This window comes from Xyrauchen texanus, chromosome 7 (genome assembly GCF_025860055.1).
Source record: "Xyrauchen texanus isolate HMW12.3.18 chromosome 7, RBS_HiC_50CHRs, whole genome shotgun sequence".
NCBI lineage: Eukaryota > Metazoa > Chordata > Actinopteri > Cypriniformes > Catostomidae > Xyrauchen > Xyrauchen texanus.
Window position 1 is genome coordinate 15072258 of NC_068282.1, and position 16590 is coordinate 15088847.

Below are 16590 nucleotides of genomic sequence, written 5' to 3' on the forward strand. Positions count from 1 at the left end.
CACAGTAAACCTTGGCGGATTGCACCTGATGAAATACGAAATGCTAGGCATAGATAGACAAGCATCTATTCGAGGTAGATAAAAAAAAATTGCTAAACATGGAGCCCTCTATTGGTTAGAGAGAAAAACGGTTAACTCTGTTTTCTAATGATTCAGTGACACCCACTGGTGGAAATGTTTATTCAATAAAAAATATTAAAAAAATGGTAAAAGTAAATGTAAAGAAAGTAAAGTCAATGTTTGACGTTTCAACTTGACAAACACAGCTTTGCTGATTCTTAGTGCTTCCTATGAAAATTAGGAAGACCTTATCCATGATTCTTTGAAAGTGATTGAAGATTTATTTAATTTTTTTGAAAATTATAGGCAAAATAAGTAAATATTTTGTGTGGATAATTTAAATTCAACTTTGTCACGATTTCACAAATGCCACAAAAATAGAAACAACAAATAGACGTGGCAAGTTTAGAAACATATGGGGTAGATTCCAAAGCGCCTCAAGATTAAACCACTACGTTAAACAGAAGCTCAATTGAGGCTCGTTGTTGATCTGACGTGTAGTGGTGTCGGTGTAGTGTTGACTTGTCTCCAACGCGCTCCCCTCCATTCAGCCGAGCGGAGCGCACCGGTAGCGGTTAACAACTCACTGTGACTCCTGATAGTGTCCGTGATATCGGTGGGCCGACATCATGGGGAGTGAGTCGAGTGTTTTGAAGCGTTTCTCGCGTGTTTAAAACAGTAATCTAACGTGCCTCTGCTTTTATACCACAGTCCAATTATTTTAGCACAATTAGCACGCTAGCCGAACAGGTTTCTTTGATTTAGACAGGTTTCTTCTAGATTTATTAACCTCGGTTCCTTGTGTATTAGTAAAATGCACATATTTTGCATTTTAAGATTATCTGTTTGTCATTTAAGTTATTATTTAGGAGGAAATACTGATAGCTAATGAATGAATGGCTATGGGCATCTAGCGTTAGAATGTGTTACATTCCTTGCATGTTTGCCTATATTATTCTTTAATCGTAAACGATTCATTTAGATTCTTGGTGTAAGACATTTAACGAGTAATACTGTGAGTTATCTGATTTATGTATTTGTTGGCTTGACAGACCAAAAGGAAGTTGTCAAATATGTAGGCAAGCCAGCTAGATGCTAATTGTGTCCATTATTTGATAATTCCTCGGCAATTCATGATTACGCTTGAGGTCTTGTTCATCGGTGAAATAAACACTTCACACATTGTAGTGTTTAAAGGGTTAGAAATCTTGAGTGTTGGCTATTCAGTTTAATGATGAGGACTCTTTGTGTCGAACATCTGCATACTGTTGTCTTACGTAGCACAACACTGGATTTGGGAAGAAATCATTTTATTTAGTTGGTCAATCTTTTAGGATTAATCTCCAACCACTACTCTTATAACTTCTTGAAAATTAAGGTTTTAACATTTTGGTCTGTTCTTGAGGTGATGGCATGAAAATCGAAAAGGGAGTTTAGTAGATGTTGTTCTGCATTTACTGATATTGTTATAAACAGAAATGTTTTTGATTCCAGATTATCTTACATTTCTCTTGTTCTCCATTTCCAGTTAAGTTTTTGGAAGTTATAAAACCATTTTGTGCGGTTTTGCCGGAAATTCAGAAACCAGAAAGAAAGGTATACCACTGTACGCAACATATGTTGTGTAGCATGTGTTTTCCCCTACTTAAACTCATATATTTGCATGCTTTTTTAAACCCATACATGTGCTTGTATTTTAGATCCAGTTTAGAGAAAAGGTGCTATGGACAGCCATCACATTGTTCATCTTTCTTGTTTGCTGTCAGGTAAGTTTTATTTCTCTGTGTCATGAACAGTTACTTCCACTATAACAAAAAGGGACTGCTATTCTCTGACTCTGCCTCTCTTTCACTTCATATCAGATCCCTCTGTTTGGGATCATGTCTTCAGACTCAGCAGATCCATTCTACTGGATGAGAGTCATCCTGGCCTCCAACAGAGGTATGCTTGTTGCTGCACATGTTAAATCACTATATTGTATTAACATGCCAATACCACTATGCTTTACCACAACAAGATGTTTTAATTGCTAGCTTGTTCAAGCTTGGTGAATTTTACATTTATTTGAAAGCAGGCTACTTCACATATTTCCCTAAACTCAGCCATTACCCATAATTGTGTTGAGAAGGATATTTTGAGTTGCCTGGGGTGTGTACTGTTCTCAAGGTGGGGATTGTAGTGGAGTTAAATATTGTGTTTATTTTTCAGGTACTCTAATGGAGTTGGGTATCTCTCCTATTGTGACCTCTGGTCTGATCATGCAGCTGCTGGCTGGAGCTAAAATCATTGAGGTCGGAGACACACCTAAAGACAGAGCACTCTTCAATGGAGCTCAGAAACGTAAGTCTCTTTAGAATTTTGAAGTATAATGGACAGATCATAATTGTATTTTGAAGATTTTGAAGACTTGTGAGACGGGGTGTTTAAGTGAAAATTTTTGTTTAGCTTCAACAGGACCACCAGCGATATTAACAATAGAAAACACATCATAGGCGCACATAAACCAGAAAGCAGAACTTACAGATATGTCTGAATTGTTTGTAGTTGAAAAATAGATGCATTTCAATGTCCAGGCTTATTTGTTTGCAGCTGAGTCCTCCATCATACAGAGAGATGGGGCTGAAGGTAGCCTGAGAAGTATCCTACTCAGACACCAAACAACACGCAATAAAAGGTATATTTTCTATGCTAATAGATTATTTTTTCCTAAGCAGATGCAACGAGCAATGGGACATTTTGTCAATCACTTGGTTTCTATATTTAGCGTTGCACACAATAACGCCATCAGCTATGAACTGGTCCAAAATGTGATGCAAGGCAATCGTCTGTGTTCAATGACTACTTTCAGGTCCTTGAATAAGGTATAATGTGCGACAACCGATGGAGTTTCTGGTGCCCTTTGCAGACTGTGTAATATGTGTATTGGGAGTAGCGGTACTGGTACCTTCAGCCCCCAACATCACACTTTTTAATTGCGGAATCCGGTTCAAACAAATAAGTCTGGACATTAAAATGCATCTATTCTTGTACTACAAACTATTCAGACATGTTTCTAAGTTCTGTTCTTTGGTTTGTGTGCAGATATGTTGTGTTTTCTGTTGTAAATATTGCTGGTGGTCCTGTTGAAGTGAAACAAAATAAGTTTTCACTTGAACGCCCCATCTCGCGTGTGTTGCATATATACTGTTGCTCTCATGCAAAGAGCTCAAAAGCTTGCGTTGAGACTCATGAACGTGCACAGGAGAATCACGGTCAGTGAATTTTTTTTTACCAAGTAATACATTAGATTTCGGTTTGTTTCACACCAAACGTTACCGTATGCTTTCATAATCATGAGTCTCATGGAATAATTTATTAGACTAAGGAATGATACTTAAGTGTCCTTTTGAAGCTTGAAGTGCTCACCACAAACTGCCATTGTATGACATCACTGAGAACAAAATGTTGTTACAATTTCTTTTCTGTACAAATTCCCTTTGTATTAAGAAAAAAAGTAATATGGCTTTATAACAATATAGGGGTGAGTAAACAATAACTGAATTTAAATTTTTGTGTGAACTATCACTTTAAAGTATATTAAAGGCCTTCTGTGGGTTTGTTTACACTTACATTTTTGACAGTTTCCATTTGTCAATGAAAGTCTATGGAATATTTTTCCATTTTTTTTTATTGTCTCCTGTGCAAAAACTGTGAGTTTGATCAGTTAGAAAAGACACGGCACACTATTCCTGAACAGTCTGAATGTCTGTAACGAGTTTGGGGAATGTAGCTTGAAAGCTGTAGGAGGAGTTATTGTTAGAAATGTTGGTCTCCATTTAGGGATTTTGAAAAACCCTTGAATTTCAAGAATAACAGTATGCAGGCTTTTTCAAGCTAACGTAATGATAGTAAATCCTTTTGTTTTTCAGTGTTTGGTATGATTATCACCATTGGCCAGGCTATTGTGTACGTCATGACTGGAATGTATGGAGACCCTTCAGAAATGGGTGCTGGCATCTGTCTGTTAATCATCATTCAGGTGAGAGCATGGACATAGGTTTGCTCATCTATTAGTCATTGAGTGGCTGGTTTGGAGAAAAATGGTCCCTTTGCAGTTATATGAATGATCTCTGACTTTCGTACATGTGTTTGGGATGAGATTTTATGTTTGGAAATGAATTGAAACTGTGTTTTCTCTTTAGTTGTTTGTGGCAGGTCTGATTGTGTTACTGCTGGATGAGTTGCTGCAGAAGGGTTACGGGTTGGGCTCTGGTATCTCTCTATTCATCGCCACCAACATCTGTGAGACAATTGTATGGAAGGCATTCAGCCCAACCACAGTCAACACAGGCAGAGGTATGTATACAGAAAGATATTGTATGGAACCATTCTGTGCTGTCAAGTTTGAGTGGTGTTGACTGAATCTTGTTTGTGTGTGTGCGCATTCAGGTACGGAGTTTGAAGGAGCCGTTATTGCTCTGTTTCACCTGTTGGCCACTCGTACAGATAAAGTGCGAGCTCTGAGAGAGGCCTTCTACAGGCAGAACTTGCCCAACCTCATGAACCTCATTGCTACAGTCTTTGTCTTTGCTGTGGTCATATACTTCCAGGTCAGTTTTATAAAAAATATAGTTGCATGCAGTTAAAACTGTAATTATCTAAATGGGTTTTAAACATTTTACATTAATGGAATGTTTGTTTTGATCTCTCAATGACAGGGCTTCAGAGTTGATCTGCCCATCAAGTCTGCACGTTACCGTGGCCAGTACAACACATATCCCATCAAGCTGTTTTACACCTCAAACATTCCCATCATCCTGCAGTCTGCTCTGGTGTCCAACCTGTATGTCATCTCTCAAATGCTCTCCACTCGCTTCAGTGGGAATTTCCTGGTCAACCTGCTTGGAACTTGGTCTGTAAGTAAAATCTGAATCTCAATCATATATTCCACTTCCAAGTATGGTGAGATGATTCCAAATTTATATGGCAAACAGGTGAAATCATAGGCTATGCAATACAGTCACAATAACAGCTATGTTTACATCTAGCTTAATTTCTTCCTTGGAAAAGCTGCTTTTGTGTGTGTGTGTCATAAAGAATAAGGTAAAGATGAGATATGGCCTCACTAATGGCTTGTGGCTTAATGTATTTTTAGGATTCCTCATCTGGTGGCCCAGCCCGAGCCTACCCTGTAGGTGGACTGTGTTACTATCTATCCCCTCCAGAATCATTTGGTTCACTGCTTGATGACCCAGTCCATGCAGTTATCTACATCGTCTTCATGTTGGGATCCTGTGCCTTCTTTTCTAAGACCTGGATCGAAGTTTCTGGATCATCTGCCAAAGATGTAAGGCTCTAGTTGTGTGTTTTTGTCTGTATGACTAACTGAACCCTAAAATGGCAAACAATTAGACTAGTACTGTTTACTATGTACTATTTTAGCAAATTCAGAATGAAGTAAAATGTGTTTCAGGTGGCAAAGCAGCTGAAAGAGCAGCAGATGGTGATGAGGGGACACAGAGAGACCTCCATGGTTCATGAACTTAACAGGTAAATTGAAAACACGCTTGAACCATGGTCCATGTACCTTCGTATAATTTGGTTTCTCATTTTTGTCTTTAAAACGGAATAACCAATAAGCCGACCATTTACTAATTTTACATCTAAGAAAGAAATTATCAAGATTGTGAAATCACTTATTTTAAATTTTTTTCATTTCATATAAGAACTGGACACATTTTCTTGTTTTTTCATTCAAATGCATAAAATAAGTGTACAATCTTATTACAATCAAATTATTTGATTTGCACAATTGGATAGATGTGATGCATGCATTTCTGCTGATTGGCTAAACCTGCAATGTCATCTGCTCTTCCTCATTCCTTTTCTTCAGAATAAAAGCCTTTTCATACGGGACATTACGAGTGCTAAATCACAGCAAGTTTATCATATTGAGGACGGCTTTTTTTTATTTTATTTCTTTTTATATTTTTTTTATAACAGTCAGAAAGGGCTTTATTTTCCCTGACATGTCTATCTGTATACCTTTTTAAAAGTGAAATATCAGTGGGGATGTAAATTTGTGTCCATATACAGTATGTGTTAAACAGAACAGAATTAACCTTACATTTTTAATGGTTACAATGTTTTATTTTTAGGATACAACATCTAACCATGAACCGATTTAATAAAATGAAACCCTTATCTATTATGCAGTTGTCTCTCTTTAACATCTAGACTATATGATCTGCATACAGATAAGTTGTAATCTTCATTTATATGCATTCAACCATTACACAATTAAATATAATTTATAGACATCGATTTTGTTTAAAACTTTATGAGAATTGCGTAAAGTAATTGTACATAGTCTAATTAATCTCTTCTAGCCATTATTTGATTGTTTTTTTATATTATTACCCCATTATAATAGCTTATTAATATTAGGCCTATACCCCATGTGAATGCTTTGGATTTTTTACTTGATGTAGCCTACCAGCACCGTTTTGGATTAACGGGCAGCACTTTTAATACACTTTTGGTGTAGTTTAGTTGTATTTTATTACATAAATTCAATGGATTGGCAAGTGGGCCACAGATAGTCCACAGATTTCTTTTTAAATTGAAAAACAAGTAGATACAACATACATTTTTGTGACGTGATAAAGAGAGATAATGGAAATGTGATAAATGAATGGTTTATTGGTTATTTCATTTTGAAGACAAAAACGAGAAAACAAATTACCCAAATGTACACAGACTCAACCGTAAGCTCCGTGTTTATGTAATGATCAGAACTTTCATTAACCTCAGGGCTTCTCTGGTTATTTGTGCAGGTACATCCCCACTGCAGCTGCATTCGGTGGGCTGTGTATTGGAGGCCTTTCAGTTATGGCTGACTTTCTGGGTGCCATCGGCTCAGGAACAGGGATTCTATTGGCTGTTACCATCATCTACCAGTACTTTGAGATATTTGTAAAGGAACAGAGTGAAGTTGGTAGCATGGGAGCGCTACTCTTCTAAAAATGGACACTCACAAATCATACATGCATACTTGCTGACAGCTTATAAAACACTTTTATTATTTTTATGATTGTTCTTGTCATTTTATATTTTATTTAAGTGCAATTTAAGCATTTAAAATGGTCTGTCACCGGTGCTGTCTGGGGAGAACGTGTTCTTAGTAGCTAGTTTAGGCAGAGTATGTTCTCCCATTCATCAGAAGTGGCAAAACATTTCTAAAATTAATTGATTAAGCTGACCTTCAGTGATGGGACAGTAAAGATAGACTCTGTGAGCTCTGACTAGGAATATTGAGGAACTTTCGCTTCTCAATCTGTCCTTCCTCTTTCTCCATGTTTCTCTGAATTCCCTCTTTTTACCTTTCTTTATTTGAAGCCTGATTCTAGTTAAAACCTGCTAAAGGGGTTTTCAGAAAGTATTGCTAATGTTGAGTCCTAGATTGCTCAACACTGCCAATTCTGTATGCAGACAAACAAACCACTGTTAAGTCTTTGCTCATCTCTCATATATCAGTCATTAATCTGATTTTTTTATTTATTTATTTATTCATCCATAATAGCTGGCGGTTAGTGCAAAGAACCTTCTTACTTCTCATAACTTATATAATCTCAGAAAATTTGTTAGTTATGGCTGAAGATCTGCGAACAGAAATGATTTGTTTCAAATAAGCAGAATAGCGTGTCTAAACAAAACAGGATCACAACAACAGATGCAATGCTCAGTGTGGCAGCAGTCCCCAAGTGTTTTTTCTTTTACTGTTTGACGTGTACTTGCTGGAGTCGTTTTGTACAGAATACATTTTATACAACAGGCAGCATGGATTTTCTGTATTTCAAAGTGCTTTGTGTATCGAGAGCTTCTCTAACAGAAATATTCAAATTGGTTACATAGACAGTCCGTTTACTTCTCAGAATAAAGCAATTTTTTCTGTATCATTTGGTGTCTGTATAAATTGTTTAATGCAGTGCACAACAATGTAAAATGCTATTTTGTTGTTGTTAGGACTATGTAAAAAGAAATGTTCCGAACAAATAATAATAGCAAATAATCAGCAAAGACTGATCATTCTCAATTAAAAGCTCATTTTTGGGAAAAAGATTTGTTTTATTTATGAGAGACTATGGCTTTAGATGCTACTCCCCCCTTGGACAGCTCTGGAGTCTTTGGGTTGCTCATGTTGGTTCTGTTTCATTCCTGCTGAATGCCAGAGGCAGTGTTAAGCACTAATTGATAATCACAGTGCCAGCTAGATAGGTATACAGGGGGCGTTTCTAGAGACTCTCGGGGCCCTAGGCATTCATCCATGTGAAAATGTTGACTGCAAGCTTGTATCATGGGGGCCCCTTTAGGGGGTTCTGGACGTGTCATTGCAGTGTCTTGTACCATCAATTAATTTAAGGGGGTTTCATGTTGTCGTTGCTGTGGTCCACTATAATCATCCATCCCTTCCAGCTCAGGGCCCCAGGCAATTGCCTGGTTTGCCTACCTCGTTGCAACGTTTCTGTAGGTACAGAAAATATAACAACAAAGTCATGACGTAGACAGAGCAAGAATATAATCCACAGTAGTTCGGTCTCCTGTCTCTTTCACTTTCTCGCTCTGATAGGTCGTTTCTCCGTACTTTTCAGTGCAGCTTACCTGAGTAGTGAGGACTCGCCCTCTCAAGCTGTGACTGTGCGCTCTTCACTATTCATCTGGATAGAACGTAATCTTTCGTGAGTGTATATTATTTAATTTTCTGATTGTTAGTGCTGGAGACACGCTGTGCTTCACGGTACTATCCGGTGGCTGGTATCTAAGGTACCCGGTCCTAACCGAGGGCGTGCAGTAATCGGCTGTCTCGTGGATCACAGCTCAATTGTCATCGGCTTCCCGCTGATTTGTAAACTGTATCCGAAACTGCTTCTCCCTACTGACGGACACGATCACTTCCCATCGTGTTTAGCATTAGTTAGTTCCAGTATTTAAGAGAAGCTTTGACGGATCCATGTTTGCACTGCAGTATGCTGCCTATGTCAGAGAGACAGCTCTTCTGATAACATTAGGCATTTCATCAATATCATGTGGTCAGTGGCGAATGATCAGACTCTGGTCGTTGCCATCTCACTTGATGTCGAAAAGGCGCTTGATATGGTAGAATGGGATTATCTTTTAAAATTTTGAAAATGTACGGGTTCGGGAATACTTTTATTGGATGGATTAAGTTACTTTATAGACACGAATGGATTCTTTTCAGATTATTTTACTCTGGATAGGGGCACCTGGCAGGGTTGCCCTCTTTCCCCATTATTGTTCTGTCTTGCCCTGGAACCATTAGCACCCACGATAAGAAAGGAAGATGATTTTCCAGGGGTGATGGCGAGTGGTATGGTGCATAAGCTTTTGCTTTACACAGATTATATTTTATTATTTGTCTCCGACCCAACTAGATCTATGCCTTGCCTCCACAGAATTATTAATTCCTTTTCAAAGTTCTCAGGATACACAGTTAATTGGTCTATATCCGAAGCTTTGTCTCTGACAGCGTACTGCCCAGTAACGGCTTTTCAGCCAGGCACCTTCCAGTGGCCCAAACAGGGCAATTAAGTATTTGAGTATTTTCTTCCCAGCAAATTTGTGTGATTTATTAAAGAGTTACATTGTAAGACATAGGCTAACATTTAACTGAGGGATAAAGTTAGTTTTAGGCTCGATATTAGTTAGATATTTGCCTATGGTGCGTAAGGGACCGTCTGAAAACTCCACCCAGAACTAAAACATCACTGGCGTCAAAGCAGTCATTTATTTGAATATTGACTTGCATGTACTATCTAAAAAAAAAAAAAAAACATTTCACAGGTTTTAGTAGATCACCAGAGTGATGGCTGTGCATATGAATGTACAGTATTATATTATGAAAAACAAAATCACTCAAATGAACAAAAACCTTATTTTCACATTCCAAAGTTTGTAGTAACATCCCAGTGGGCAGACTGACTTTACAACAGGTGATATTTTTACAGTCTATCCACTGGGAAGTTACTATAACCTTTGGAATGTGAAAATAAAATTTTCATGAATTGTTATTATGTTCATAACATAAACTAAAATAAACTAATACTGTGCTCATTATTGGACTAACTGTAAACACCTCATCTGTAGTATGGCAGTATATCCACTGGGAACTTACTGGAATGTGAAAATAACATGTTGGTGAATTATTTACTGTAAAATCTCACTTGTAGTGGCTCAGTCTTTTAACTGGCAATCTACTACAACATTTGGAATGTAAAAGTGTACTTTTAATGTTTTATGTTTAACTTGCACATCAACAGATTGAGTGATTGGACATGCCTGTGTTTAATAGTGAGTGGAATTTTCAGTCGGCCCCTTAAATACGCAAGGCAATTCAGTCATTATTCTGCAGCCACCACCCCAACCTACAGTTCTGAGTGCAGTGTTTTATGTCTGTATATTAGTTATATACCATAACATCAAGCCAAGTGTGCGAAATCTTTGCAAACTTGCTGCCTGCAGACATGGGTGAATCGACTGGAGTCATGTGAATTACTGTTATGCTGCCTAAATTTGTCTTTGGACGTCAAATAGTCAGCAGTCTAATGGCACCCTTTCTCTTGCATTGTGTGGACAAAAAGAGCAGAAATGTGCTTATAAAATCTTCACTTCGGTTCTGCCGAAGAAGGAAAGTCATACACATCTGGGATAGCTTAAATGAAAGTAAATCATGAGAGGATTGTATTTTTTGGGGTGAACTAAAACCCTTTAAAATCTAAATCATATCACTACTGAAGATACTGATTTAACCACTATAGTCTTATGGATTACTTTTATGCTGCCTTTATGTGCTTTTTGGACCTTCAAAGTTTTGATTCACTTGCATTGTATGGACCTACAGAGCTGAGCTATTTTTCTAAATATCTTTGTGAAGAAAGAAAGTCATACACTGGAAAGTCATGATGGTGAGTAAATGATGAGAGAATTTCCATTTTTGTGTGAACTATCCCTTTAATACAATGATTTTATATATATCATTGTAGTGAATGATTACCACATTCATGTATTTGTATTTAAATGCATTAACCTACTCCAAGGTACTTCAAGTATTAATGGGGACAAAAATGGGATTACTATAACTACCAAGTCCAGAGAACCACAGTTCTACTATGTTTTTGTTTTGTTATTGTGTAGGACTCCTCAAAAGTCAGTACTGTACAGAAAGAATATTTCAAATTGTAAATTGCATTTGAACACTTTGTCAGTGTGTACAAAAACAACTGATTACATCGGAGTACATCTCAGTTTGTTAAATGTGATGGAATTAACATGGAATTAAACTAAGAATGCTTCAGAAGCATGTGACTATCTTTGAGAGAGAAGCAAGTAAGAGACTAAAAAAGAAAAAGATTTGACCTTCTGAGTAAAGGAGACTTGAATGGGTGTCATGGATACACGTGTAAACATGACACCCATAGTCTTTGGTAATTTAGAGCTATAGAAATGCTTGGCGGTGAAAAACAGCTTAAAACATATCTCACAGTTTTAGCTTGATTTTAATCGCATAGCTTTGGGGAAAGCACGATAATTTACTTGAAAGTCAAAACGTCAACTGTTTCTTTAACAATGCCAAACAGTTCAGTATTGGGGTTATTAGGTGACCCGACATTGGAAGAGGAATTCAGGCGGTTAAAAAAGCGGGATTTGACAGAGTCGTACTTGTTTAAAATGGCATGTGGTTCGTCTCGACCACTGAAATGCAGGAATACTGTCATAAGTAAGCAGATGGTGGATAAAAGGAACGCCATAACTTGTCGTCCACTGCCTAGAAACTTTAGCGTTCTACCTGACACACCTGCATCAGAGAACAGATGCGCGTCGTTGCATATGTTCACACATTACCCTGGGAAGAAGCCCGAGGAACACCCGGAGTGGGTCAGCGAGCGAAAAGCATTTCGACAAGCGCTTGACGGGATGGGTGATCTGCGTAGATGGCTTCATAGCAAGCCGATTCTCACAGACATGGAGGTTTTTATCACGCAACGAGAGGGACAAGCTAAAATGATGTCATTGTCCTTTCCAGAAAAATGCAATTATCCTTCACCACCAGACGCTGCCGCTGTAAGAACATAACAAACTGCACAAAGGTTTATGTATATGTACAGTGACCCTCAAGTATTTGAACACTTGAGCCAAACTTATGTATGAATTGCATTGCATTAGAATAATAAAATATCAAACCATGTGGCATCTGCAAACAAATAGACTTTTCTCGGGAGTAACAACTTTTCTTGGCTATTCTTTTTAACGATGTCCCCTTTAGCTAAATTCACACAGGTTTTCTAGCAGAGTAACCACATATATATTTCCATTAAAGGTGCGCTCAGTAAGCTTTTGTTCATGTCGTCTTTGACTTACACTGTCACCTAGGGGCATGAATGCAGCACCATTCAAACACAGTAGTTTTCAGTAACATATGTCATTGTAGAAAATCAGCATTCATGGTAAACCATGATTAATTTAATCCACAACTAAAATGGTCCAATAACAGGGCAGTTAGTGAGGTTCAGCCAGTAGTATTGGACTGGTCACGTGATCTTAACATGTCAGCCCCCCATGAGGGGACCCTCTCCATGTAGAATAAAATGGCTTATATAAGGTTATGTGTCACTTGATAGTAGAGACTTCATCTAAAGTGAGTTATCAACATTATTTACATTTGTTTCAAAATTACTATTAATATCTTAGAGTAAAACGTTTTTAATGAGGAAAAAAATACTGAAAAATGTATTGTTCAGCTAGGTTTGAAAACCAGGAAATGTCCAAATACTTTTTATCTGAAATTTTTAACAGTATATGTATTGTTTTATTTTTAAACCTAACAAACTTGTTTTATCAAGTGTTTTTCTTGAAAATGCCATTTGGTTTGATATTTTGCTATCTAATGCAAAGACAAAATATTTTTTTTATGTGTGGCATAAATGTTCGGTAACATTTACAATACGGTACCATTCGTTAACATTAGTTAATGCATTAATGTTAGATAATTAAAATATTATTGTTCATTGTTAGTTCATGTTTGTTCATAGTGCATTAACTAATGTTAACATATACAACTTTTGATTTTAAAAATGTATTACTATATATTGAAATTAACATTAACCAAGATTATTAAATGCTGTATTGTTCATTGTTAGTTCATGTTGACTAATGTTGTTAACTAATGCTAACAAATGGAACCTTATTGTATGGTGTTACCAAATATTCAAATTTGTTTTTGGTCCACTGTATTTTTAATGGACACCCTGATCTGTATTCTTGATGAATAAGATTTTTGTCTTTATATCACAGTCTCCTTGTGCCCTCAAACATGAAGTTGAAGAAGTGAAGAGGTATCTGCGCACCTTCAAGCTCCTTGCCTGCAATCTCTCCAAATACTTGGACTGGCATGGGACTGGCAAAATAAAGCGTGCAGACCTCCATGTGATGTTTGAGAAGGTGTGTATATATAGCTTTAGTAATGCAATGATTTTTCTATTTAATAGATTTTTCACATGCTTAAGAACTTAGTTGATACAAAAAGGTAGTGTGTATTGTGATTTGGTTTGTTTGTAGGAGGGCTTCTTACTACAACCTGAGCGGCTGGATGCACTGATGTCCTCCTTAAATAGTATGGATGGGAACTCAGTAACTGTGGTAGACCTGGCTGCTGGTATACAGGCTTGGAGTACAAAGCTGAAGGACAGGGAAGAACAAAGAACAAATTCAGGCATGTGTTGGTATGGAGTAAAAGGAGTGGCCAAAATTGGTTAGTGTATAGACTGTGTTTTGAATATGACATCCTTCTCTTGTGTAACATCACATAACAAATTACTGGATTTAATTGAATGCAGACAATCAAAGAGTGGTTGGGTCAAGAAGTAATCTTCAAACATATGGAATCATAAATGATCAGCGAGAGGACCAGGACGAGGTATAGCAAAATATGCACAAGCTGTTTTCCATAATACAATTACATATACAATTTTGACTTAGGCCTATAGGTTGCAATTACTGTAAATATCAGAGAAAATATATTTCACTAATCCGAAAATGAATATTAATTCCAGTATCAGAATAGTTTTGATTAAGTCTACAATAGTATGTTTTGAATGTTGACATTTCTAGGAGGGGTTGCAGGATATGGAGGTGTTAGTGATTATGCGAAGAGTTCTGGGCAGTAAGATCCAGGACACCTTTTCTTGCCCTTCTACTCTGAGTGGCCCTATGGGGAGAGAAGTAGACCATTACAGGAGACTTTGTTTTAGAGAATATCTGAAATCACTGGAGCAATGCCAACAAAATATTCATAATGTGAGCCAAGCTACTCTACAGAAAGGTATAGCTACATCTTATAAATATCCCCCTCACACACATTAAACAATACAAAGTGAAAATAGATGAAAAGCTATAGCTTAAATTGACTAAGAAACACAGGGAAATTGCACCACACTTGCACACATACACACATTTTTATTAACACTAATTCTAAAAAGAAATTTAACCTCACTGTCTCCCTTTCTCTAAGTCCTGTTGCACCCCAGTGACAAGAGCATATCTAGCTGCTCCAAAATGGGAGGCAAAGATCTCTTCCCAGGCCGAGGTAGACACGGAACGGGGCCTGGCATCCCTCTGTACACCCAAAATGTATAGAGTGGAAAATGAGAAAGGTGCACCACGGAAATGTCACAAAAAGGAGTACCGGTAGGTCTCTCTATGACAAATAAATCTCAACAGGTTCATATGGAGCGATGTGTATGTCTTGACCTTCTTTAGTTAAATGATCATTAGTTCAATTATATTATGAAAAACCAAAGCAGAGATAAAAAGTTATAAACATGTCACATTGTAATATGTAGGCCTGTCTTTTTTTCTGGAATCTTTTTTTTTTATGTTTTATGAAATATTTTTTGTGTCTGTATATGTATGGTAGGAAGAAGCAATCAAGTTGTTGGGCAGACCCTAATGCTTTCTGGCCTGGGAGGGAAGATCATGTACGTTTGTTCTTACCTGTGATGAAGCAGTCTCCTGCAATGGTTTTGTTTCAGTGCATTGAACGTACTGCTGCACCAAGTCCTGGAAACTGGCCTATAAATCATTTAGGATACTCAACTTCTGGAGATATAGGAGCACACAAGGTGTACACACTGTAGATCTTTTTGATGATTTTTTACCTAAACATCCCATAAAGACCTTTCTCATATTGCCAAACATGCTGATCTGCTGGCTTTAGAAAATAAAAACATTCTTTATTGTGTTAAACAATCAAGCTTAACTCCAAGGTCACAAATTCCAGACACTTCAGCTTCTATGACCACATTTGATTTGATGCAAATGAAAACGATATTGTTAAGAATTCAAATGCACTCTTATCAATAGGTTGTATTGTCTTAACGTTGTAGGACACTGTTTATTATGTTACAGAGTTTTCTTTGTCTACTGTATTTTTGTTATTAATTTTTATTTTTGGAAATATCTTTTCTTCTTTATTAATTATTTAATTGCTTCTTTGGCCGAACATCTCATTGTAATGAATAGAATAGAAAATAATAAAAACATTTCATGTCATATGGCTAGGCCTGTGAACATTTTAGGCATGGTGTATAGCTATGCAACAAGCATGGGACGCAACATAACAGGGCACAGATGTAATTAAAGGTGGACTCCGTAACTTTTTTGTTTATGTAATTTTGGACTTACTCTGACTCCTAGCGGCTTGGATGCAGCATAATTTAAAATAAATCATTTTCAGATGCCATTGTAGAAACATACTATTCACAGTCAGCCATGATTACATTAATCCTTGTGTGAAAGTGTCAGATGTATTAAGATTAAGCCAGAAGTATTCGGCTGGTCATGTGATCCTAACATGGCAGCCCCCATAAGGGGACCCTTTCCATGTAAAATAAGTAATCTTTTATAAGATTTCAGATATGACTGAAGTCTTTAGTTTATGTGAATGGTTATGATTTTTTACATATGTTTCAAAATTACAAGTATTTTCTTTAAGAGTAAATCTTTTTTAGTGAGGAACAAATTACTGAGTGTACCTTTAAAGGTGGAATAGGTTCTTTATTCAAATGTTTCAGATATAAATCAAAAGTGGATTCAAATGTGCATTAAAAGATGATTTCAAATGTTTAAAAAGTTGATTAAATGTGGTTTCATCTAAACTGAACAATAAAATGCAGCAGAGTTGCATCATTCACTAGTCTGAAATGCAGAAATTAAAAATACAGACAAAAGAAAGAAAGTTCAGGCATTTACAGACATTAGCTACACCATGTGAAATGGAGGATAAAACGAAACCGAAAGTGAAACAAACGGCATACTGTAAAATCTGCAGCATCACTTAATATAAAAAAATCTTTTAGCATTTTAATGTCGAAGTAAAACACGCCTACATACAAGGATTATAAAATAATCGTACAAACCTGTGCTTTGTTAACTTGTTCATTTAGACGTGACGTCAGGTACACGACACGTGGCTGCGCT

General features: G+C 36.9%; 2 protein-coding genes across 2 annotated transcripts; both read left to right on the forward strand.

Annotated features, from left to right (window-relative positions):
• Positions 1–565: 565 nt before the first annotated feature.
• Positions 566–8133, forward strand: LOC127646588 (protein transport protein Sec61 subunit alpha-like 1). The gene is made up of 12 exons (XM_052130343.1): positions 566–696; positions 1589–1656; positions 1761–1826; positions 1923–2001; positions 2269–2400; positions 3969–4078; positions 4242–4395; positions 4489–4649; positions 4758–4955; positions 5195–5386; positions 5513–5589; positions 6876–8133. Exons 1-12 carry the CDS (start codon positions 690–692, stop codon positions 7060–7062), a joined length of 1431 nt encoding a protein of 476 aa, XP_051986303.1. The 5' UTR covers positions 566–689; the 3' UTR covers positions 7063–8133.
• A 3443-nt stretch (positions 8134–11576) lies between these two features.
• Positions 11577–15370, forward strand: si:dkey-197j19.5 (uncharacterized). The gene is made up of 6 exons (XM_052131156.1): positions 11577–12177; positions 13408–13554; positions 13672–14029; positions 14224–14434; positions 14624–14799; positions 15029–15370. The coding sequence occupies exons 1-3, from the start codon at positions 11683–11685 to the stop codon at positions 13867–13869; spliced, it is 840 nt and encodes a 279-aa protein (XP_051987116.1). The 5' UTR covers positions 11577–11682; the 3' UTR covers positions 13870–14029; positions 14224–14434; positions 14624–14799; positions 15029–15370.
• Positions 15371–16590: the final 1220 nt, after the last annotated feature.